The following is a 21,862-nucleotide window of genomic DNA, read 5'->3' as shown; positions in this document are numbered from 1 at the left end:
AAAATGAATTTGGTTTCTGGGAATCCCACGGGGCCCGAGACCCCGGTCCTGGGGCCCTATGCCTCTCAGGCCCCTGCAAATTTTCCTCGGATTTCCACAATTTTCATTTTACAGCCCTGAATATAGAGCAGGTAGCTGAGTGAATAAAGAGCTGGTCGGGCAATGTGTAGACCTGGGATCAGCGTGTGCCCGACTGTCATCTGCTTGATGCTAAAGAATCCAGAGGTAAGCACAGGCACCAATGGGCCTCGGGCCTGTATAGGACTTCAGTCCCTCGCAATGCTGAGGAAGATTAAAAAAAAAATCCTGACTCTGCCACTGGATCTGGATGTATGTTTCAATTTAATGTTTTTCTTCATTAGCCCATACCTATCACCACCAATTTTCATGAAAATCACTCTCTTTGAGTAATCCTTGTGACAACTAAACCATCAAAGTTGGTGAAAAGACTTGAGAAAGAAGTAGGATTTAATGCAGAGATACAAAATAAGAACTCACTATACTAGGAATTCAGTATAAAGATATTTTGTTTCTTGCCTAGTTTCTAGAATTGGAGGGGAAAAAGAGTTTGTTTTGTTATTGTAATCAAAGTAGCCAAACTCATGAAGAACATTTTTCCCCACGGCACAGCCAGCAGGCTTGATGTCACATTGGCTGTCTGAATGCTGTTAAGGCTTCCAAAATCAGGCCTTCAGAGACTGCGGAGGCCAACCAACCATTTAAAAGGAGGCAGTTTAGCCCAGAGAGTATTTTTCTCTTGCATTAGCTTTTCCCGCCCCGATCAGTTGTTGGCTGGAAACCTTGATAGCTTCACGTGAGAAGCTACTGTAGTAGGTATACCTGCAGTTTAGCAATCCATTTTCAGGTCCTTATTTTTATTTTACTTCTAAACATTACTTATTACAATTGTATATACAGTGAAGCAAATATTTATTTGATCCACTGTCCTATTTACAAGTTTTCTCATCTGCATGAATGGAGGAGTTCTGTAATTTTACTGTGGGTACACTTTAACTGTGAGAGACAGAATCTAAAAAAAAAAAAATCAGAAAATTATATTGTATGATAATTAATTTGCATTTTATTGCATAAGTATTTGAAAAAACAGACCCTAAATATTTGGTACAGAAACCTTTGTTTGCAATTACAGGGTCAGACCTTTCCTGTAGTTCTTGTCCACGTTTGCACACTGCAGCAGGGATTTTGGTCCACTACTCCATACAAATCATCTCCAGATCTATCAGGTTTGGAGTTTCAGCTCCCTCCAAAGATTTTCTGATTGAGTTCACATCTGGAGACTGGCAGGCCACTCCAGGACCTTGAAATGCTTCTTACAGAGCCCCTCCTTAGTTGTCCTGGCTGTGTGTTTGGGGTCATTGTCATGCTGAAGACCCAGCCATGCAATGCTCGTACTGAGGGGAACGAGGTTGTGTGCCAAAATCTCACGATACATGACCCCATCCATCCCCCTTCAATACGGTGCAGTCGTCCTGTCTCCTTGGCAGAAAAGCACCCCCAAGAATGATGTTTCCACCTCCATGCTTCATGGTTGGGACCAGTGTTCTTGGGGTTGTGTTCATCCTCCAAACACGACGAGTGGAGGTGATACCAAAAAGCTCTGTTTTGGTCTCATCTGTACACATGACCACTCCCATGCCTGCTCTGGATCATCCAGATGGTCACTGGCAAACTTCAGATGAGCCTGGACGTGTGCTGGCTTGAGCAGGGGGACGTTGCTGCCCCACAGGATTTTAAACCATGACGGCATTGTGTGTTACTAATGTAATCTTTGTGAGTTGTGGTCCCAGCTCTCTTCAGGTCAGTTGCCCCAGTCCTTCCATGTAGTTCTGGGCTGATTTCTTTCAGCCCTGACCTTTCTCAGAATCATCCTTACTCCATGAGGCGAGGTCTTGTATGGAGCCCCAGACCGAGGAAGATTGACAGTCATCTTGTGTATCTTCTCACCAAGCTGCTTGTCTATTGTCCTGTAGTCCATCCCAGCCTTGTGCAGGTCTACAATTTCATCCCTGATTATCCTTAGACAGCTCTTTGGTCTTGGCCATGGTTGACAGGTTGGAGTGTGTGAACAGGTGTCTTTTGTGCAGGTAACAAGTTCAAACAGGTGCAATTAATACAGGTAAAGAGTGCAGAATAAGAGGGCTTCTTAAACTAAAAACTAACAGGTCTGTGAGAGACAGAATTCTTGCTGGTGGTAGGTGATCAAATGCTTATTCCATGCAAGAAAATGAAACTTAATTATTTAAAAATCATACATTGTGATTTTCTGATTTTTTTTATTTTTTTATTTTTATTTTTAGATTCTGTCTCTCACAGTTGAAGTGTACCTACAATAATAATTATAGACCTCTCCATTCTTTGTAGGTAGGAAAACTTGCAAAATCGACAGTGGATCAAATACTTTTGCCTCACTGTATGTGATTCATATGAGAATCTTGCTTGTTATTAAAACAATTTAAAACAAAGTGCAGAGGTTTTCATATGTCAAGCACCAAAACTAGACTTTAATATTTGTGGTGTCACCCAGAGGTTTCAAAAGTGACATTTTGAATACTAAATTTTAGTTCAGTCCTTTGGCACCATCTTGATGGTTGGAAAGACAAACCTCAGAACCACAGACGAGGTCGGCTGTTAGTAAATAAGCATGGACATTTTTGGCGAGTGTTATGGTGTTTGCACACGTTCTTAATGTACGTATATAAAACTTTAGTAAATCAGGACTGAAAATTTCATACTAATTTACACAAAAAGAAACAAGTTGCACACAGCACAACATGACAACCATTTGAGTCTCATCTATGGTGCTACTAGACGATAGTGGCTGACCTCATTCTGCTGTGCAGCTGGATGCGGAGCATTAGGCGTGTTCCGCTAGTCAACCTCGATAGTAAATAGCTTTAGCCTGGAGCACATCTGCTCAGAAGGCTAATCCACAAAAGCCTGGTTGCTTGCATAATGCTTCACCAGACAACTACTTCAGCTGACACACAAGCCACACAGCAATGTGTTGGTGAGGCTGCAGCCCACCTGAGACCCTGTGCCGAGCACAACCAGTTGCTCTTCTCAGTGGTTATATTGAGCCAGATCTTTTTTGAATGCAGTGTTGTCAATGTGGATGTGGCCTCATTTCAGAAGTCTCAACTGGTTTTCCCAAAGTTTATAACCATAGGTGAGGATAGACGCATCATTCGACAGCTAAAGTGAGAGTCTCGCCTTCTGGCTCAGCTTGTTCTTCACCACAGCTGTCCAGGTTCAGCGTCCTTGAAACATCAGACGCCGCCCCAGTCTGTCTATCAATATCATGCACCAACTTACCTCTACCTGTGAGCAAGACCCCGAGATACTTAAAACTCCTACACAATCCACCTTGTTACAACCATGGTCTCACATGTGGACGCACTAATCCTCATCTTAGTCTCTTCACAAAGCACCACCAGTGTTAGAATCAGTCCACAATATTTGGACAGTGGCATCGTTGTTGTAATTTTGCCTCTGTACACCACCACTATAGAGTTACAATCAAGATATGATTATAATGTGACTTTTAGTTTGATTTCAAGTGGTTTGAAAAGAATGTAGCATTGTGGAATTATAGCTGCTTTTTTCAGCAGTGATTTTGCCTTTTGCTCTGTTTGAAGGATAAACTGATGTTCCAACATGGGAATGATGTCAGCTCTTTCCTTTTCACTGTCCTTGTCCTCATTTCAGGGCAAATCAACATCGCAAATTGATAACAAAAATAGCTGCAACCAAGTTATTTATTGCATAAACAAGCTTCTGGTCATTTTCGTTGAGATGATTGAATGAGCTTTTTGCCAGGTGAAGGAGAAGTGTGGAACACAACAGGCTAGCGCACGGTCACATGGGGGTGTATGGAGATGTGGCTGATTTTAACAGCAACACACGACATGAGGTCAGACTCGAATTGTGAATAAATTTTGATCAAATGATGTGGAAGTGAGCGACAGCAACTGATCAAAGGGATGATGTTGTCTTCATTTCTGTTCACTCGCGTCCCGTGAATGTGGAGCCCTTTAAACCTGCTCCAGTTGTGTGCTGTTGTGTGACTTTGTTGACACTGGCAGTGGTGTTTGTGACAGCAGAAGGCGGCTGTGCTGCACAGGCTGCTCCCAGTACTGCTGATAAAGATAAACGTCTTGAAGTGATAAAGCTGTATGTGCACCCAGGGAATAGCCATACGCCCTCACCAGAAGGAATGCTGAAAATGCTTGCACAACCTCCCGCTGTTGTAATACTGGCAGCCGAGATCGAAGGAAATGAGTCCAAGCGTGTGTTTGGCAGAGATTTCAGGGTGCGCCTGTCTCACTAACCAAAGACTTTATGAGGCGTGACTTGGAATTTATGACGTTTAATCATCCCGTCATAACAGACGTGATCTGCTCCGCTTTCTCTGAGTTTCATTTTTGTGCTTCTACATTAAGCCATGTGTCGACAAGACTTACGGTCAGGTCTATAAGTATTTGGACACCGACAGCGTTTGAAGTTCTGTCTCTGGGCACCAGCACAGTGGAGGTGAAATAAAACAACCATGACCTGCTTCTAGTGTCAACGTTTAGCTTTAATTCAAGGGGTTCAACACAACATCTCAGTAACCATTTAGGAATTAGCAGTCCATCCATTTTCAGGGGCCATAAGTAACTGGACAAAAGTAATTTAAGGATGATTGTTTATACAATTTAACATTTTAAAGTTACTGAATATGTCTTGGACTTTTATTTACATCAGTCTTTAAGAAATACAAGCAGTATGTTACTATGTTAAATTTATATGGAGTCAGCAGTTGTCAAAAAGTGAGTGACTGTGCAAGGTGCTTTATGAGGGAAGCCAGCAAGACATCCATGAACACACTGAAGGCGTTATAGGCTACTGTGGCTATAATTTGAGAAACTGCACAGTGCCTCCTTTATTATCAGTAGCATTTTTTTTTAAAGGTGAACCGTAAAATGGTGGGGAGCGACAGCTGCGTCACCGTGGGCATAAGCACTTAAAAAATAAAAACAAAAAAACATCTCCACTGCAAAGTGGTTTTCTTGTTACTGTATGTTGTTGGCAGTTTCCTCGCTTGCGAGGATAGTGGGAAGGCCTTTTTTTTTTTTAATTTTCTACAAGCCCTCTGGTGGCTGAAAAGTCCGATGCGGTTCCCGCCTGCGCTCGTTGCTTAAAGTGGGGATCAGCTCACGCACACCAATTCCACTCTTTAGGCAAGGTGGCACTCCACAGTGGCACATACAAGCTGAGACAGCTGTGGTGACCACCAGGCTGTAGGTTTTACATCAGAGTGACCTTCTCCTAGCCTCTGGCTAAAGAACCTTCCTCGGAGGCACGGGGGCAGTAGCCCAGGCTGGGGGTTTAACATCAGGGTTTTCCTTCCCCTAGGTGGACCGCCTTAACAGGGCTAATGAGTCCCATCTACCCACTGCTATAACCCAGTCAGCTGGGAGGCTCGTGATGGCGGGAGCGCCTAGATCCCGTATAGGTCATGGACCTACCACTGCCATACTTGAATAAACAATATCTGTGTTGTAAAACAACAACAACAAAAACACAAAGCCAACAACAACAAAAACACAAAGCCAACCTAGTCAAAACCAAAGTGAGTGCAGCTCCAGGAAAACCTACCTGAAACAATCTAAAACTGACTGAAAATAAATCTGACTCAATCTAAACCGAAAACAATTCATCTAGCGCAACGTAACTATAGTTTGTAAGCTAACAAACGGAATATCAAATCAAATTTATTTATTTATTTATATAGCGCCAAGTCACAACAAACAGTCGCCCAAAGGCGCTTTATATTGTAAAGCAAGAGCCATACAACAATTACAGAAAAACCCCAACGGTCAAAATGACCCCCTTGTGAGCAAGCACTTGGCGACAGTGGGAAGGAAAAACTCCCTTTAACAGGAAGAAACCTCCAGCAGAACCAGGCTCAGGGAGGGGCAGTCTTCTGCTGGGACTGGTTGGGGCTGAGGGAATATAAAGCTAACCAAATCTAAATGCATTTAAAACAATCACAGTCGAAACCTTTATCACTATGAAAACAGATAAGTGTGTATAAAGCTAACTGAATCTGAAAGTAACTGAAAAACAGGTAACTGAACATAAATTAATGCAAAGATATGCAAATTGTTAAATGAATATAAAGCTAGCAATCTAAAATGTACTTAAAATCACACTATCTGAATCTAAAAATGTATTATCACTATGAACATAATTTCATGCAAAGCAATAGCTAAATGGATATAAAGCTAACAAAGTAAAATTGGAAAATTGACGTAAAATAACACTATCTGAATCTGAAAATGTATTTATTACTATGAAAACAGTTGTGTATATAAAGCTAACTGAAAAACAGCTAACTGAACATAAATTCATGCAAAGCTATGTGACTAGCTAAATGAATATAAAGCTAGCAATCTAACAATTTACTTAAAATAAACACTATATGAATCTAAAAATGTATTTATCACTATGAAAACAGTTAAATGTATATAAAGCTAACTGAAAAACAGCTAACTGAACATATAAATTCAATCTAAAAATGTATTTATTACTATGAAAATAGTTAAGTGTATATAAAGCTAACTGAAAAACAGCTAACTGAACATAAATTCATGCAAAGCTATGTGACTAGCTAAATGAATATAAATCTAGCAATCTAAAAATTTACTTAAAATAACACTATATGAATCTAAAAATGTATTTATCACTATGAAAACAGTTAAATGTATATAAAGCTAACTGAAAAACAGCTAACTGAACATATAAATTCATGCAAAGCTATGCAAATAGCTAAATGAATATAAAGATATCAATCTAAAATTTACTTAAAATAATACTATCTGAATCTAAAAATGTATTTATCGCTATGAAAACAGTTAAATGTATATACAGCTAACAGCTAACTGAACATATAAATTCATGCAAAGCTATGCAAAGAGAGAGTTAGAGAAGTAGAAAAAAATCATACTTACTCCACACCATATACTTACTTATGTAGTCACTGTATGTAGAATTGGCAAACTGGCACCCCCTGCAGCTGTACAGGTGGCCTTTCTTTCTGAGAGGTCCACAGTGTGAGAAAGGTGAGGTGACATTTCACTTCTGGGTTTCTCTAATGGAAGGGATTGGGGCAGGGTGGTTACTGGGCTAAAGATTAGATTAGATTAGATAGAACTTTATTGATCCCTTGGGAAGACTCCCTCAGGGAAATTGAGGTTCCAGCAGCATTGTATAGCAGCACACAGGGTAAGAAGCACAATGAAAAACAGTTTGCAATATAAATACCAGACATAATAATACAATAACATGCTTTTGGAGGGCGGTATGCATTTTCAGAGGCCCGACGTCCATGCCCGTCTAGCACGGGCGAATATCTGTCATTTTGGGCGATATTGTGGGTGATAACAATATTTAATGTCATTTCAAAACGCACAACACCCAGCAAATGCGGACATAAAAAGTTGGCTTACTTTGACTTTTGTCTTTTCGGCTGGCGTGCGCTGCTCTCCAAATTCGCCAGTGCGTCCTCATCAAGCTGGCTGCTTTGGCTGCTGTTCATTGTCGTACTTTCCATGAGAAAATCATCTGGAATATCCATATTGGGACCAACACACACTTCTTGCCTTTTCATCTTTTCCTCTGCAGACAGTTGTTGGGCTGCACGCGTGCTATATTTTCCGTAAGCAGAAGAGAGCTGGTTCTAGAAGAAACTGCTCTATCCTCTGCAGGCAAAGGGGGACCTGTTAAGAAAAAAGAAAAAAGGCTCATTTCTTTTGACCCCATACTGATATGCTGGCATTATCACCCAAGTCATCCAGAGGCATACATTTTTAACTTATGGTTAAAATTTTAACCAGACTAATTTCAGACAAGTTATTCAAATGAAGTTTTATAAAGTGAAAATATCAGATATATGTTTTAGTTTTAAAGTAATGCACTAATTTTGAAGGTTTTAGTGTGGACATGCTGTGCTCAGGTGCTTTATGGGTACCTCAATACATTCACGACAGAAGAAATGCATTTAAGGCGCTCTGATCAGGCTCCACACGGACAACAGCATTAAACTCTATGTATATTGTGCCTAAAACTCTCGTGAATATATTCTCTGGGTTTCTAGACGTTGTTATTGTGTTTGTTTTATGCAAAAATGCCAGAAGGAGCTCAGGTTGCTCCTCCATTATTTTCAATTGAAATCTTTGCAATCGATTCCTGTTTGCTATTAGAGTCCTTCTTATGTCAAACACTGTCTGTTGTCTTTGTTTCAGAGTAATATATATGTCTGAAATTCAGTTTGCGTTTATTTAATTCCACACATCTTAAGCGTAGCAGACACGGACTATCTGGAATTTTGTTTTGGCAAGTTTTCACGGTCTCAAGTGTCATCTGTTGGCCAATAGTGTTCATGGCAGTATTCTCCTTAGTACTGAGCATCCAGTAGTTGGCAGTGTTCTATTTATTTTGACACAGGTTATATCAGACGGTTATCTAGCTTTTTTTTTTTTGAAAATGCCTTTTTTTTTTACAAATAAAAAATGGCATATTTTACAAAAGCACATTTATCTGTAAACACCAACACACGATACACCTCACATTAACATGTTGGTTTACATAAAATGAATGAGTCAACCAGTCAGTGTTAGCGGAGACACATTTTACCCAGAATGCCATCTGTCTGTGTTTGTTACAAAACTTCAGAATTAGTGCATTATTCAACATTAAAAGATATATGTTATATTTTAACTTTGTACAAATGACAGAATTGACATTAATGGAGTTATTCTATCAGTATTTATTTTATTTATAAACCAAAGAATAAGTCAGCACTGCTTTAATTTTCCAAGACCTCCACCTCACGACAGTGCTGTTATTGAGTAGAGAATTGAGTTTCGCTGCTCCTTTTAGTTGCTTTGCTGCTGGAAGCTATGTAGTAAACACGAGCTTCCAGCAGTGGGCAGGGCACACAAAGACATAAGTGCTGACTTATTGTCTGTCGTCTTCTTTGATGCTACCAGAAGTGATTGTGGTGTTAAAACTCAAAATCAGCTTGTTAGTAGTTGCAAGTGTACCGAAGACGATACTGGAAGTTATCGGTTATCTGTAGCTTTCGATAAATGTTTGGGTGGTTTATCGGTTTAGCTTTATAAAAGATAACTTTTCAGTTAGCTGATTATCTTTTATCAAAGCAAATTTTTTGGTTAGCTGTGCCCACCACTGTCCATGTCATGAATGAAGGGTTAGTTGGTGGTGTAACACATTTGATAGTTTTCTTGCTATGAGACTTGCGAAGTAGTAGTATGCTTATGCAACAATAATTCAGTCTTAACTCAACAAATACAACATCTAATTTCACCATAAAATTGTACTCAAAATGGTCAGAGAAATTGTCAGGCTTTTTGAAATTATTATTTTGCACACTGCTAAATATCATAAACTGGACTTTGTCAGAGGAATGCACTACTACTACTACTACTACTACTACTACTAATAATAATAATAATAATAATTGTAAATTTTTATGAGGCATTGTGAGATGGGGCTCCAGTGGGGGCCTCCATTGTTCTGCTAGGGGACTTCAGTGCACATGTGGGCAATGACAGAGACACCTGGAGAAGCGTGATTGGGAGGAACGGCCTCCCCGATCAAACTTGAATGGGTGTTTGCTATTGGATTTCTGTGCTAGTCAAGGACTGTGTTGGGAAAGTGTAAGTACACGGACCCACAACAGGGAGCGCAAATGAACGGACAATGGAATAGGTCAAATAACAACACTTTACTGTTGCGAACGTGCACAACAAACACAACAGATTACACAATAGATCAAAGGTCAAATTACAAGGTGTCGTGTGGGCAGGCTCGAAGATAGGAGACGCCTGTCCAAAGCAGAACCGGAACCACACGATTTCCTCCGCCACCAGACCCCGGGAATACTGGAGCCACCAAGTCCCGAACTCCCAGGTGGCCACTGCCTCCGCGTGTCGGACCTGGTACTGCTGGCGAGGAACAAAAACACAATTAAACGTGGGTGCGTCTGCACCCAGCAATCTGCACGGCAGGGAAGCTACCTCCACCTCTCGTTGGAGAAAGTCTGTTATCACTCACAAAAATCACAAAAAAAGGCTTTCTATCAAGCAGTCAGGCTGAGGATATTACCTTTCAGGTAGAACGATATCTCGGCAAAGAGGTGGAGATGACGTCTTGCTGATATACCGATGCAGATCAGATGAGTGGTGACAGCTGTCACAGGTGATGAGTGTCAGCTGTCACCCTGGCTGCTCCTGTGAGGCGGCAGCGCCCTCTGGTGCCTGGAGCCCGCACTCCAGGCAGGGTGCCCTCTGGTGGTGGTGGGCCAGCAGTACCTCCTCTTCAGCGGCCCACACAACAGACTGTCCATAACGAATACCATGTTCGAACATAAGGATGCCCATAAGTGTACATGGTACCAGAGCACCCTAGGCCGATAATCGGTGATCGATTTTGTGATTATATTATCTGATCTGAAGCTGCATGTTCTGGACACTCGGTTTAAGAGAGGGGCAGAGCTGTCAACTGATCACCATCTGGTGGTGAGTTGGATCAGAGGATGGGAAAGGACTTTGAACAGACCCGGTAAGCCCAAACAGGTAGTGCGGGTGAACTGGGAACATGTGGAGGAGCCCACTGTCTGACAAATCTTCAAGTCACACCTCTGGCAGAGTTTTTCTAGTATCCCTGTGGAGGTTGGGGGCATTGAACCAGAATGGCCAGTGTTCAAAGGTTCTATTGCTGAAGCTGCAGTGGGGAGCTGTGGCCTGAAAGTCTTAGGTGCTTCAAGGGGCGGCAACGCTCAAACACCATGGTGGACAGTGGTGGTCAGGGAAGCCATCCGACTGAAGGTGTTCTTCCGGGAAATGTTATCTCAGAGGACTCTGGAGGCAGTTGCAAGGTACCGACATGCCCGAAGGGCAGCAGCCTCTGCTGTGGGGGAGGCAAAGCAGCGGGTGTGGGAGGAGTTCGGAGCAACCATGGGGAAGGACTTTCATTCGGCACCAAGGTGCTTCTGGTGGACCGTGAGGCACCTCAGGAGGGGAAAACGGGGAATCATCCAAGCCGTCGAGAGTAAGGATGGGACTCTGTTGACCTCAGCTGAGGATCAGTCGTCCTGTCCCCTTTGCAGAAAAACAGCCTCAAAGCATGATGTTTCCACCCCCATGCTTCATAGTAGATATGGTGTTCTTGGGATGCAACTCAGCATTCTTCTTCCTCCAAACACTATGAGTTGAGTTTTTACCAAAAAGTTCCATTTTGGTTTCATTGGACCACATGATGTTCTCTCAGTCCTCTTCTGGATCATCCATATGCTCTCTGGCAAACTTCAGACGGGCCTGGACACATACTGGCTTAAGCAGGGGGACACGCCTGGTACTGCAGGATTTGAGTCCCTCTCTGCATAGTGTGTAGCCTTTGTTACTTTGGTCCCAGCTCTTTGCAGGTCATTCATCAGGTCTGTCTATGTAGTTCTGGGATTTTTGTTCACCGTTCTCATGATCATTTTGACCCCACAGGATGAGATCTTGTGTGGAGCCCCAGATCGAGGGAGATTATCAATGGTCTTGTATGTCTTCCATTTTCTTACAATTGCTCCTACAGTTGAATTTTCACACAAACATTTTCCATTTGCTACAACTCTATTTTGTGACAAAGCATAGTTTAACCAGTCATAACTCAAAGTGTGCCAAGCATAGAATTCAAGGCTGTAACCAAGGAGCTAATTGTTCCTCCCTGAAAGAGGAGGAACATTAATATTAGACCTTTAGAACATTAATATAGAGTCTAATGACAAACATTTAGCATGTAAGGGCATGTTTATTCAAATTTGCAATTCATAGATGTTTTATGTAAGTTATATTGTATCCTGCAGCCTTCTGATGTCAATTTCAATTGCAATTTCAGGGGCACTACTTAAATGTAAAAACAAGACTAAATTAATTTAAAAATGGCTGTTTGTGCAAAAATTTGTGGTGGGTGCCCATAGGAGGAACCGCCACTGTTTATTATGTGGTGCTCCAACAGTTATACAGTTTCATGATGGAGTGGAAATGAGAAGGATTTTCATCCAAGAAAATGGCTCAAAGGTTTCCCATGTGCCTTCTGGAAAACTGTGGCAGAAATTTCTTGTTTTCCTTTATAGGTTAAGTATCAAAACATTTTCGTGGGGCCGCCCATGCTGCACCTGGGTGCGACACATAGATTATTTTAGAGATGTTGGGATGGGTCGGTTGCCTGCGTGGGTGGTTGCCATCCAGGATATTAAGATGCAGCGAAGCATGGCACCAGCACACTGTCACAGACTTGATTTGTGAGAATAAAGTGTGGTGGACAATCGAACATTATCATCCCTGCCTGCTGATAAATTAACACGGTGAAGAGTTGACATATGGATGAACAGTGTTAAAATGCTTCCACAGGCAGGTTTGTTGGAAAGTCACCCAGAATGCAGCACAGACACTAAAAATAATCCTCCTGGTTTAAATTTAGATTCAAATGTGCTGTTGCTGCTGCTTCTGTTAGTCATAGCTGCTGCTGCCATCTCGTGGGTGAGATGTGTAACTGCACTGTGCTATGAGATTTCTTGAACAGGCAGCAAATTAAACCCTGGGGGGTGGGGGGTGGAGTTACACCAATCACTTGAAAGAGAGGGACATAATGCAGATGGAAAGCGAGAGTATGTGTGGACATATGGCGTTTACTGCTAATGTGTGGTGTGGAGATGTAGATTAGTTGTGAGGAGGAGTGACAGGTGCACAGTCACATCAGCAAAGCTGGCTGGCAGGAGGAGGAGAGGAGCGGTGCAGGAGGTGCAGAGATTGAGCTTAAACATTCAGCTGGAGGGATGCTGCTCACGCTGCTTTTCTACCTCCGACTAAAAGGTAGGCAGCTTCAGGGTTTGGAATTAGACTGTGTGGATCCTGACTTTAACAAATCAGACTTATCACGAGGTTCATGTGGGAATCCGGCTGTTTGCCTGTGATGTCACGATGTCAGTCTGCTGGTGAAGCATGTTTCAGGCTTTTTTTTGTTTAAATACACACAAACTCCCCATGAAATAATGTCTTGTAGTGTCTCCTTATGTGCATGAACGTAAATCCATTTTATGTCTGCACAAAGTCACTAATTCTCCATAGTAACACAGACTTTCAGCTTTCTGCTTCAAAATGGAATGTCAAATTTTTTTCTATGAGGTCTTCCTCGAGCAGGAGATGGTTTGAGGATCATGTTGAAGTGTGAATATTGATCTTATGAATGTCAGCCTTTAGTTTCCAATTCCAATTTCCAATTTATTTTTTCCTCATATTTATATAGTGCCAAATCACAACAGAGTTGCCTCAAAGCGCTTCACACAGGTAAGGTCTAACCTTACCAACCCCAAGAGCAACAGTGGTAAGGAAAAACGCCGTCTGAGGAAGAAACCTCAAGCTGACCAGACTCAAAGGGGTGACCCTCTGCTCGGGCCATGCTACAAACATAAATTACAGAACAATTCACAGAACAATTCACGGACAAATATACAAGAAATGCTATTGGCGCACAGGATGGAGCTGCACCTTAAACAGAGAGAAAAAAAACAATCAGGCATCAGAAAGACAAAAAATACTGTATAATTTGCCAGCATTAAACAACAAGAAAACAGAGAAATACTAAGGTGATCGCCGGCCACTAGCGCTAAACTTCACTAAAAGACACAGAATTTAGGTAAAGTTGAGGCCGCGGCCCGCTCCAATTACTAATAAATGAATTAAGAGTAAAAAGTGTAAAACGAAACTGTACCAGTATGCTAGCCATATGAAAGGGAAAATAAGTGCGTCTTAAGTCTGGACTTGAAAGTCTCCACAGAATCTGACTGTTTTATTGACGCAGGGAGATCATTCCACAGAATGGGGCACAATAAGAGAAAGCTCTGTGACCCGCAGACTTCTTATTCAGCTTAGGGACACAAAGTAGTCCTGCACCCTGAGAACGTAAAGCCTGGGCCGGTACGTAAGGTTTAATTAGGTCAGCTAGGTAGGGAGGTGCCAGTCCATGAATAATTTTATAGTTTAGTAGCAGAACCTTAAAATCTCATCTCACTGGGACAGGAAGCCAGTGAAGGGATGCCAAAATGGGTGTAATGTGGTCAAACTTTCTGCTTTAGTTGACGAAACTCAGTGGATTAATCTTTTGACATTTGTCATTGCACAAAACACTTAGTTGACTAAAGTTTTGCATTACCCGACTAAAGCTTTTAGCCTGCTACAGAGGAGGCTAATCTTATTTTAGTCGACAAAGCTTCAGTGTGTTACCTCAAAAATGCCGCCTGTGGGACCTTTCAGCAGGTTATTGGCGACACATCCACGTCTCCGAGTCAACTGTGTGCCAAATTGTGAGGGATGTTAGTTCAGCACTTATGAGTGGGCAGCAAGAGGTACACATACAGAGACAGACACAGCTGCAATGAGAGTTAGGGGCCACGCAGGCATAAACGACGGTGTCGTGTGATAGGAACACAGTGCGAGCAGCTGGGACGTGGTGCACCATGTCGTTCCGCTGATGTGGAGAACAATAAAATGAAAACCAGCTGTATAATTAGTGCATATCACTGGGTTGATATAAATAATAAATAAAAGCAGAGGCAATACAGAACCTTGCGGTTAAATAACCCTGGTTAATTAAAAAATAAATGCCACTCACGAACCTGCAATTTACAAAAGCTCTGATCACCAGATGGAAACTTTACCACTACGCTACAATCACTGTCTTATAACAGGAGCATGAAATGGCTAAAATCAGTAAGCAGATAAACGTATTTATTTAAAAGAGAAAAAAGCACCATGATAACTGACCAAACTGCATTTGTTACGGCGTATTTCTGCTGATACGTGACTGAAAGTAGCATTTTGTCGCACTGTTAGCTTGTCATATAGTCCTGCACCACTCACAGGACACGCATGTTGAGCCAGGCTCATACGCGTGTCCGGCCCGACAAGTGTGTTCTGTCAGACAGATGTGAACATTCAGATCTCCTGCTACGTGTCCACATGAACTGACTGGCCGTTTCTCCAGCCTGTATGCAAAAGCGATGTTTTATGTACGTGAGGACAGCAAGCACATACAGCCCCAAGGTTCTTCATTTTGTCAGTGTGATGTATGACACATGAGCCTAGGCTAAGCATTCGCTGGTCAAATTGATGCCAATGTCTCACTGGACCAAGAACCATCATTTCAGTCTTATCAGAATTTAAAAGTAGGAAATTGCTAGACATCCAGCTTTTCACTGATGCAAGGCAATCTTCTAAGGATTTTATGTGGGTGAGATTACTAGCAGTTATCGGCATGTATAACTGAGTATCATCAGCATAGCAAGGAAAGGTAATCCCATAACGCTGCAATATGTGCCCAAGGGGTGCTGTGCAAAGGGAGAAAATCATGGGGCCTAAGACTTTTTGTGTCATACATCACACTGACAAAGTGAGGAACCTTGGGGTAATTTTTGATCCTATGTTGTCCTTTGACCTCCACATTAGAGATATTACGAGGACTTCTTTCTTCCACCTGCGAAATATAATGAAGATTCATCCCAGCCTGTCTATGGCTGATGCTGAGACCCTGATTTATGCAAATGTTTAGTCTAGATTGTACTACTGCAATGTTGTATTTTCTGGTTTATCACAGTCCCGCATTAAGGGTCTCCAATTGGTTCAGAATGCTGTTGACAGACTTTTGACAGGAAGCAGAAAGTTCGACCACATTACACCCATTTTGTTTATGGACTGACACCTCCCTACTTAGCTGACCTAATTAAACCCTAGGTACCGGCCTGGGCTTTGCGTTCTCATGGTGCAGGACTACTTTGTGTCTCTAGGGTGAATAAGAAGTCTGCAGGTCATAGAGCTTTCTCTTATCGTGCCCCTGTTCTGTGGAATGATCTCACTGCATCAATAAAACAGTCAGATTCTGTAGAGACTTTCAAGTCCAGACTTAAGACGCATTTATTTTCCCTTTCATATGGCTAGCATACTGTCATAGTATGTTTCTATGCTTTTTACCCTTTTAAATTCATTTATTAGTAAAGCGAGCAGGTTGCGGCCTCAACTTTAACTAAAGTCTGGGTCTTTTAGTGAAGCTTAGGGCTAGTGGCCAGAGATCACTTTAGTATTTCTGGTTTTTCTTGTTGCTTAATGCTGACGATTTATACTACAACCCCTGGCAGAAATTATGGAATCACTGGCCTCGGAGGATGTTCATTAAGTTGTTTAATTTTGTAGAAAAAAAAAGCAGGTCACAGACATGACACAAAACTAAAGTCATTTCAAATGGCAACTTTCTGGCTTTAAGAAACACTATAAGAAATCAGGAAAAAAAATTGTGGCAGTCAGTAACGGTTACTTTTTTAGACCAAGCAGAGGGAAAAAAAATATGGACTCACTCAATTCTGAGGAATAAATTATGGAATCACTCTGTAAATTTTCATCCCTGCATCAACACCTGCATCAAATCAGATCTGCTCGTTAGTCTGCATCTAAAAACCTTGGAGAGCTGTTGCACCAAGTGGACTGACATGAATCATGGCTCTAACACAAGAGATGTCAATTGAAACAAAGGAGAGGATTATCAAACTCTTAAAAGAGGGTAAATCATCACGCAATGTTGCAAAAGATGTTGGTTGTTCACAGTCAGCTGTGTCTAAACTCTGGACCAAATTCAAACAACATGGGAAGGTTGTTAAAGGCAAACATACTGGTAGACCAAGGAAGACATCAAAGCGTCAAGACAGAAAACTTAAAGCAGTATGTCTCAAAAATTGAAAATGCACAACAAAACAAATGAGGAATGAATGGGAGGAAACTGGAGTCAACGTCTGTGACCGAACTGTAAGAAACCCCCTAAAGGAAATGGGATTTACATACAGAAAAGTTAAATGAAAGCCATCATTAACACCTAAACAGAAAAAAACAAGGTCACAATGGGCTAAGGAAAAACAATCGTGGACTGTGGATGACTGGATGAAAGTCATATTCAGTGATGAATCTCGAATCTGCATTGGGCAAAATGATGATGCTGGAACTTTTGTTTGGTGCCGTTCCAATGAGATTTGTAAAGATGACTGCCTGAAGAGAACATGTAAATTTCTACAGTCATTGATGATATGGGGCTGCATGTCAGGTAAAGGCACTGGGGAGATGGCTGTCATTACGTCATCAATAAATGCACAAGTTTACGTTGATATTTTGGACACTTTTCTTATCCCATCAATTGAAAGGATGTTTGGGGATGATGAAATCATTTTTCAAGATGATAATGCATCTTGCCATAGAGCAAAAACTGTGAAAACATTCCTTGCAAAAAGACACATAGGGTCAATTGTCATGGCATGCAAATAGTCCGGATCTTAATCCAATTGAAAATCTTTGGTGGAAGTTGAAGAAAATGGTCCATGACAAGGCTCCAACCTGCAAAGCTGATCTGGCAACAGCAATCAGAGAAAGTTGGAGCCAGATTGATGAATAGGGATGGGTATCGAGAACCGGTTCCTTTCAGGTATCGTTAAGAAATGATTCGATCCACCGACATCAGTAAACTTTGTGCTTAACGATTCTATTATCGGTCCTTCAGAGTGGCCGTTGTTTTGGCGGGTGTTTGTCAGGAAAATTATCATTTCTCTACAGTGATTACAGACCCTGCAGCAGGTCCTTAATCAACTTTTCTGCAGCGCGGCTTTGCTTTGAACCTTGAACCAATCGAAGCGTGGTTCGCAGATTGAAGCAATGCTTCGGTCGATTGCTTCGTTTATTTCTTTCTTTCGCTTAATTTTCCCCGGCTAAAACCCTAAAGAGCATACGTCTGTGAGTATTATTTACCTTTTCTATGTTAAACATACCTGTTATGGTCTTCTGAAACAGTTGATAGATGTATTTTATAACTTAAAAACGGGAACGATGCTAACGCGCTAGCATGTCTATGGCATTTTCAAAGTTAGAAGTTAGCATTTAGCAATTGCAGCCGTCATCATGTTCGGGTGCATTTGTTTTCAAATTGTAATATTCCTTAAATTTATTTTTGCTTATATATTAATAATCTAATGATTATTATATACAATTTTAGAGAAAGAGACAAAAAGAACCTGAATAGAAACACAACAGAAAATATATAATAGCAACAAACATAAATAAATAAATACATACAGAAACAAATGTTTCCTGTGAACACCTAGTGACTCTCACACCTCCACTTCATCCCTGTCTTATTTAAGTTTAATGACAGTTTGTTTCGGTCAAACCATATTTTCAGTTTGTTAATTTCCTCAGTGATTTTTTCCAGAACTATCTGCCAAACTAGAAAACTGCTGCATCCTAGTAAGAGCAGAATACTACTGGAATGAATTTGAATAAGGAAAGTTGTATTTTTTTTTTCTCACCTAAATGGATTCAGCACTCACTCCAGTTTATTGTCTGGAATAGTCCCAGATTGCATTTCAGAGCTTCTAGAATTCAAACATTTTCGTGCAGGTGGTGTTGGGGGGTAATTTTGGGTTTCAGCTTTTTTTGTTTTTCACCACTTTTATCCCTGAATATGAGTTGTGATTCACTTTTGTGCGGATTAAAGTTACTAACTGGGACTCCTGTCTTGTTGTGAGAAAGAAACGAGAATCATCCTCCGTTCTGTTCACACAGCTCCAAACGTTGCGCGGCTCTCTGACAAGTCAAGATAGAATGATAGAATTCAGTCTGAATTAATAACTTCAAAACAAAACACAGTTTTGTCTATTTTTATTTATGTCCAGAGATCAAGGATACAGTGACTAATTTCATATTTATTTACTTTAAGACTCAAGGAAATACATAGAAAACCTGTAAAGCCTGCTTTTTAGTAGTATTCACGGGGTATCGATAAGGGAATCGATAAGGAATCGAATCGATAAGCAGAATCGATAATGCCATCGATATCGATAAAACCTTATCAATACCCATCCCTATTGATGAAGAGTACTGTTTGTCACTCATTAAGTCCATGCCTCAGAGACTGCAAGCTGTTATAAAAGCCAGAGGTGGTGCAACAAAATACTAGTGATGTGTTGGAGCGTTCTTTTGTTTTTCATGATTCCATAATTTTTTCCTCAGAATTGAGTGATTCCATATTTTTTTCCCTCTGCTTGGTCTAAAAAAAGTAACCGTTACTGACTGCCACAATTTTTTTTCCTGATTTCTTATAGTATTTCTTAAAGCCAGAAAGTTGCCATTTGAAATGACTTTAGTTTTGTCATGTCTGTGATCTGCTTTTTTCTACAAAATTAAACAACTGAATGAACATCCTCCGAGGCCGGTGATTCCATAATTTTTGCCAGGGGTTGTATATTTGTTGTCTTTCTGATGCGTGATTCTGTTTTTTCTTTTCTCTCTGTTTGAGGTGCGGCTCCACCCAGAAATGGGTGTGGTATCTGTTCCTGAAACCCTCCTGTCTTGTGCATCGGCTACATTTCCTGTATTTTTGTTTTGTGAATTGTTTTGTAATTTGTGTCTGTAGCATGCCCCAAGCAGAGGGTCACCCCTTTGAGTCTGGTCTACTTGAGGTTTCTTCCTCCGAGGGACTTCTTCCTTGCCACTGTCGCCTGTATGCATGCTTGGGGGTTGGTAAGGTTAGACCTTACTTATGTGAAGCGCCTTCAGGCAACTTTGTTGTAATTTGGAGTGATGTAAATGAAAATAAATTGAAAATTGAAAAGAAATTTGAAAAATATGATTTCAAAAGAGTAAACACAGTTGTTTGACAATAAATGGCGTCACACATAGGCGGGAGTCTAACACACCTGTTTCGGTTGCAACCAACCCGGAAGTAAACAAAACTCACACGCATGGAAGGTGTTTGTTGGCAGTGGTACTCGAGATGCTACTATGCCCGTGAAAATCGTTGACTAACGCAAGACGGCTAATCTACAAGTTTATCTGTCAATGTGAAACAGTGATTAGAAGGCTAATGTTGGGCAACTAACCGTAGTCGACTAAGTAAGTTTAGTAGACTAAAAGATTCAACCACTTTATGAAACCGGACCCTGCTCAAGTTGCTGGTCATTGCTTTAATCTGGAAAGAGTACTGTTTCATTTCATGCATGAACTGGAGACACAAAAACAAAAGTGCTGGAGGTTCCCTTCAGTTCTGCAGTGAGATGTGTCCTCTGTTCTGGGTTAAATAATAAACTGATTACAATAGTATTAATGTATTTTATTTGTTAAATGGTTGAAGGCTCCAACCATTCCTGCAGAAACCAGTTTCTGTGCCACCAAAAAGATCTCAGCAGCAACAAGGTTCAATTTAGGGTTTGTAAATTTGGACTCCGTGGTGTAGAAAACTCCCTATGTCATTTAATGGAGTCCCCAGTCAGTCAATGAATTTTGTTGTTCAAATGTGACATACAGTACGACCCATTTATGGCCCATGGTATCCACAACCTATCGTTGTTTTTGTTGTTGATTGTTATTTTTATATGAGCTGTTGCAGTGTCTTGTTATTTTATGATCTTGTGGCAGCTTTTCTATAAATGTAATGAAAGTTGGGGCCTTGTCGGTGCATTTTTTTGGGGGGGGGCAGCAAAATAACAGGAACAAGTGAAAATACTTGCATCCATTATTATTTTTATATAACGTATTGAAAACTAAAGGAAGATGTTCCAGTAAAAGTTTTTTGTTGAAAAGTAATGTATTTATCTTTACCTGTCTGTCTGACAAACTGTACAAGCCAGTGTGTCAGTGTTATTCTGTTATCACCAGTTATATACATATTTCATTGACCTCGCATTGGTTGTTATAGTATTTGTAATAGAAACAGATGCACCAGCCTGCTTCAAGGGGGTCTTATGGATCTCTGCTTTTTATTTATTTATTTTCCCCTAAAAACAGAGTCGCCCAAATTCTTCCCTTGGGCTTTAAGTGAATCTGAATGGAGGGCCACTTGGGGTGTCAATTACACACAGTTTCAACAAATGCATTTTTATAGAAAATTTACTTTCTGAATCTAAAATAATGTTTCAGCATAGTACAATTCTGATTTGATTAACAATTAATTAATTATGAATTAATTAAATCATTTATTAATTCCAGAGAGTTTGTGAATTTCTTCAGAAAGACAGACGGAAGAAGCTTTTGCAGCTGTGTGTTCATGTTTGCTTGCTTGTTTGTCTTTTTACAGCTTAACCACTGTGAAACATAATCTTTTGTTTGTTTGATTGCCAGTTACATTCTGTTTTCTGCAGGACATGACTGTTGCACTCTTGCTCACTCTGAAACCTTCTCTCTGCAGCCAGAAAAAAAAAAAAAAAAAAAAAAAGCAGCCAAACTCCCATGATGGAGCTAATTATAAACGCGCCGCACGGTGCTGTTGCACTGATGACAATCTGCTGGAAACACAATTCATACTGGCGGACTTTACATACCGTTCATTCCATTTCCCAGGTATGCTGTGTGTAGTTGAAATTCATTGTGCTCTTTCACCAGAGGGACACTGTCAAATCAAACCCTGAGCGTTTTATTGTCAACTTTGGCCTGTGCATTTTTCTTCAGCTGGTAGAAATTTCTTCCTGATTCAGACGGTGGCTCGGTGTCAGATTCGTAGAGGATTTCCACTCGCAGATCATTTTAAGATTTAAGACAGAGTTAAGTAAAGAGTATTTTATTGTCATGTGCACAGTAAAAACGGGCAGTTATACCACACAATGAAATTCTTACTCTGTTCATCCTCCCTAGAAAATTTGCATGGAGAAAGTTCACATCAGATGACTGGGGGGAAAAAACAAACTCCACATTATAAAATATACATT

At 40.8% G+C, this 21,862-nt stretch overlaps 1 protein-coding gene across 2 annotated transcripts in view; it reads left to right on the top strand.

Annotated features, from left to right (window-relative positions):
• Positions 1-21,862, top strand: part of prkcz (protein kinase C, zeta) — a 595,716-nt gene that overhangs the window by 150,607 nt on the left and 423,247 nt on the right. The window contains exons 1-2 of one of the 2 annotated variants that reach the window (XM_034171896.1): positions 12,744-12,805; positions 12,851-12,947. The exons of the other annotated variant lie outside the window; for it this stretch is intronic. Coding sequence (XP_034027787.1) covers positions 12,911-12,947 — 37 coding nt within the window. The 5' untranslated portion in view covers positions 12,744-12,805; positions 12,851-12,910. Of the gene's footprint in view, positions 1-12,743; positions 12,806-12,850; positions 12,948-21,862 lie in introns of those variants that run through there. 2 annotated transcript variants of the gene reach the window in all.

Source organism: Thalassophryne amazonica, chromosome 6 (assembly GCF_902500255.1).
Source record: "Thalassophryne amazonica chromosome 6, fThaAma1.1, whole genome shotgun sequence".
In the NCBI taxonomy this organism is placed as follows: Eukaryota; Metazoa; Chordata; class Actinopteri; order Batrachoidiformes; family Batrachoididae; genus Thalassophryne; species Thalassophryne amazonica.
Note: the sequence above shows the minus strand (reverse complement) of the source record. Positions and strands in the feature narration are given on the sequence as shown.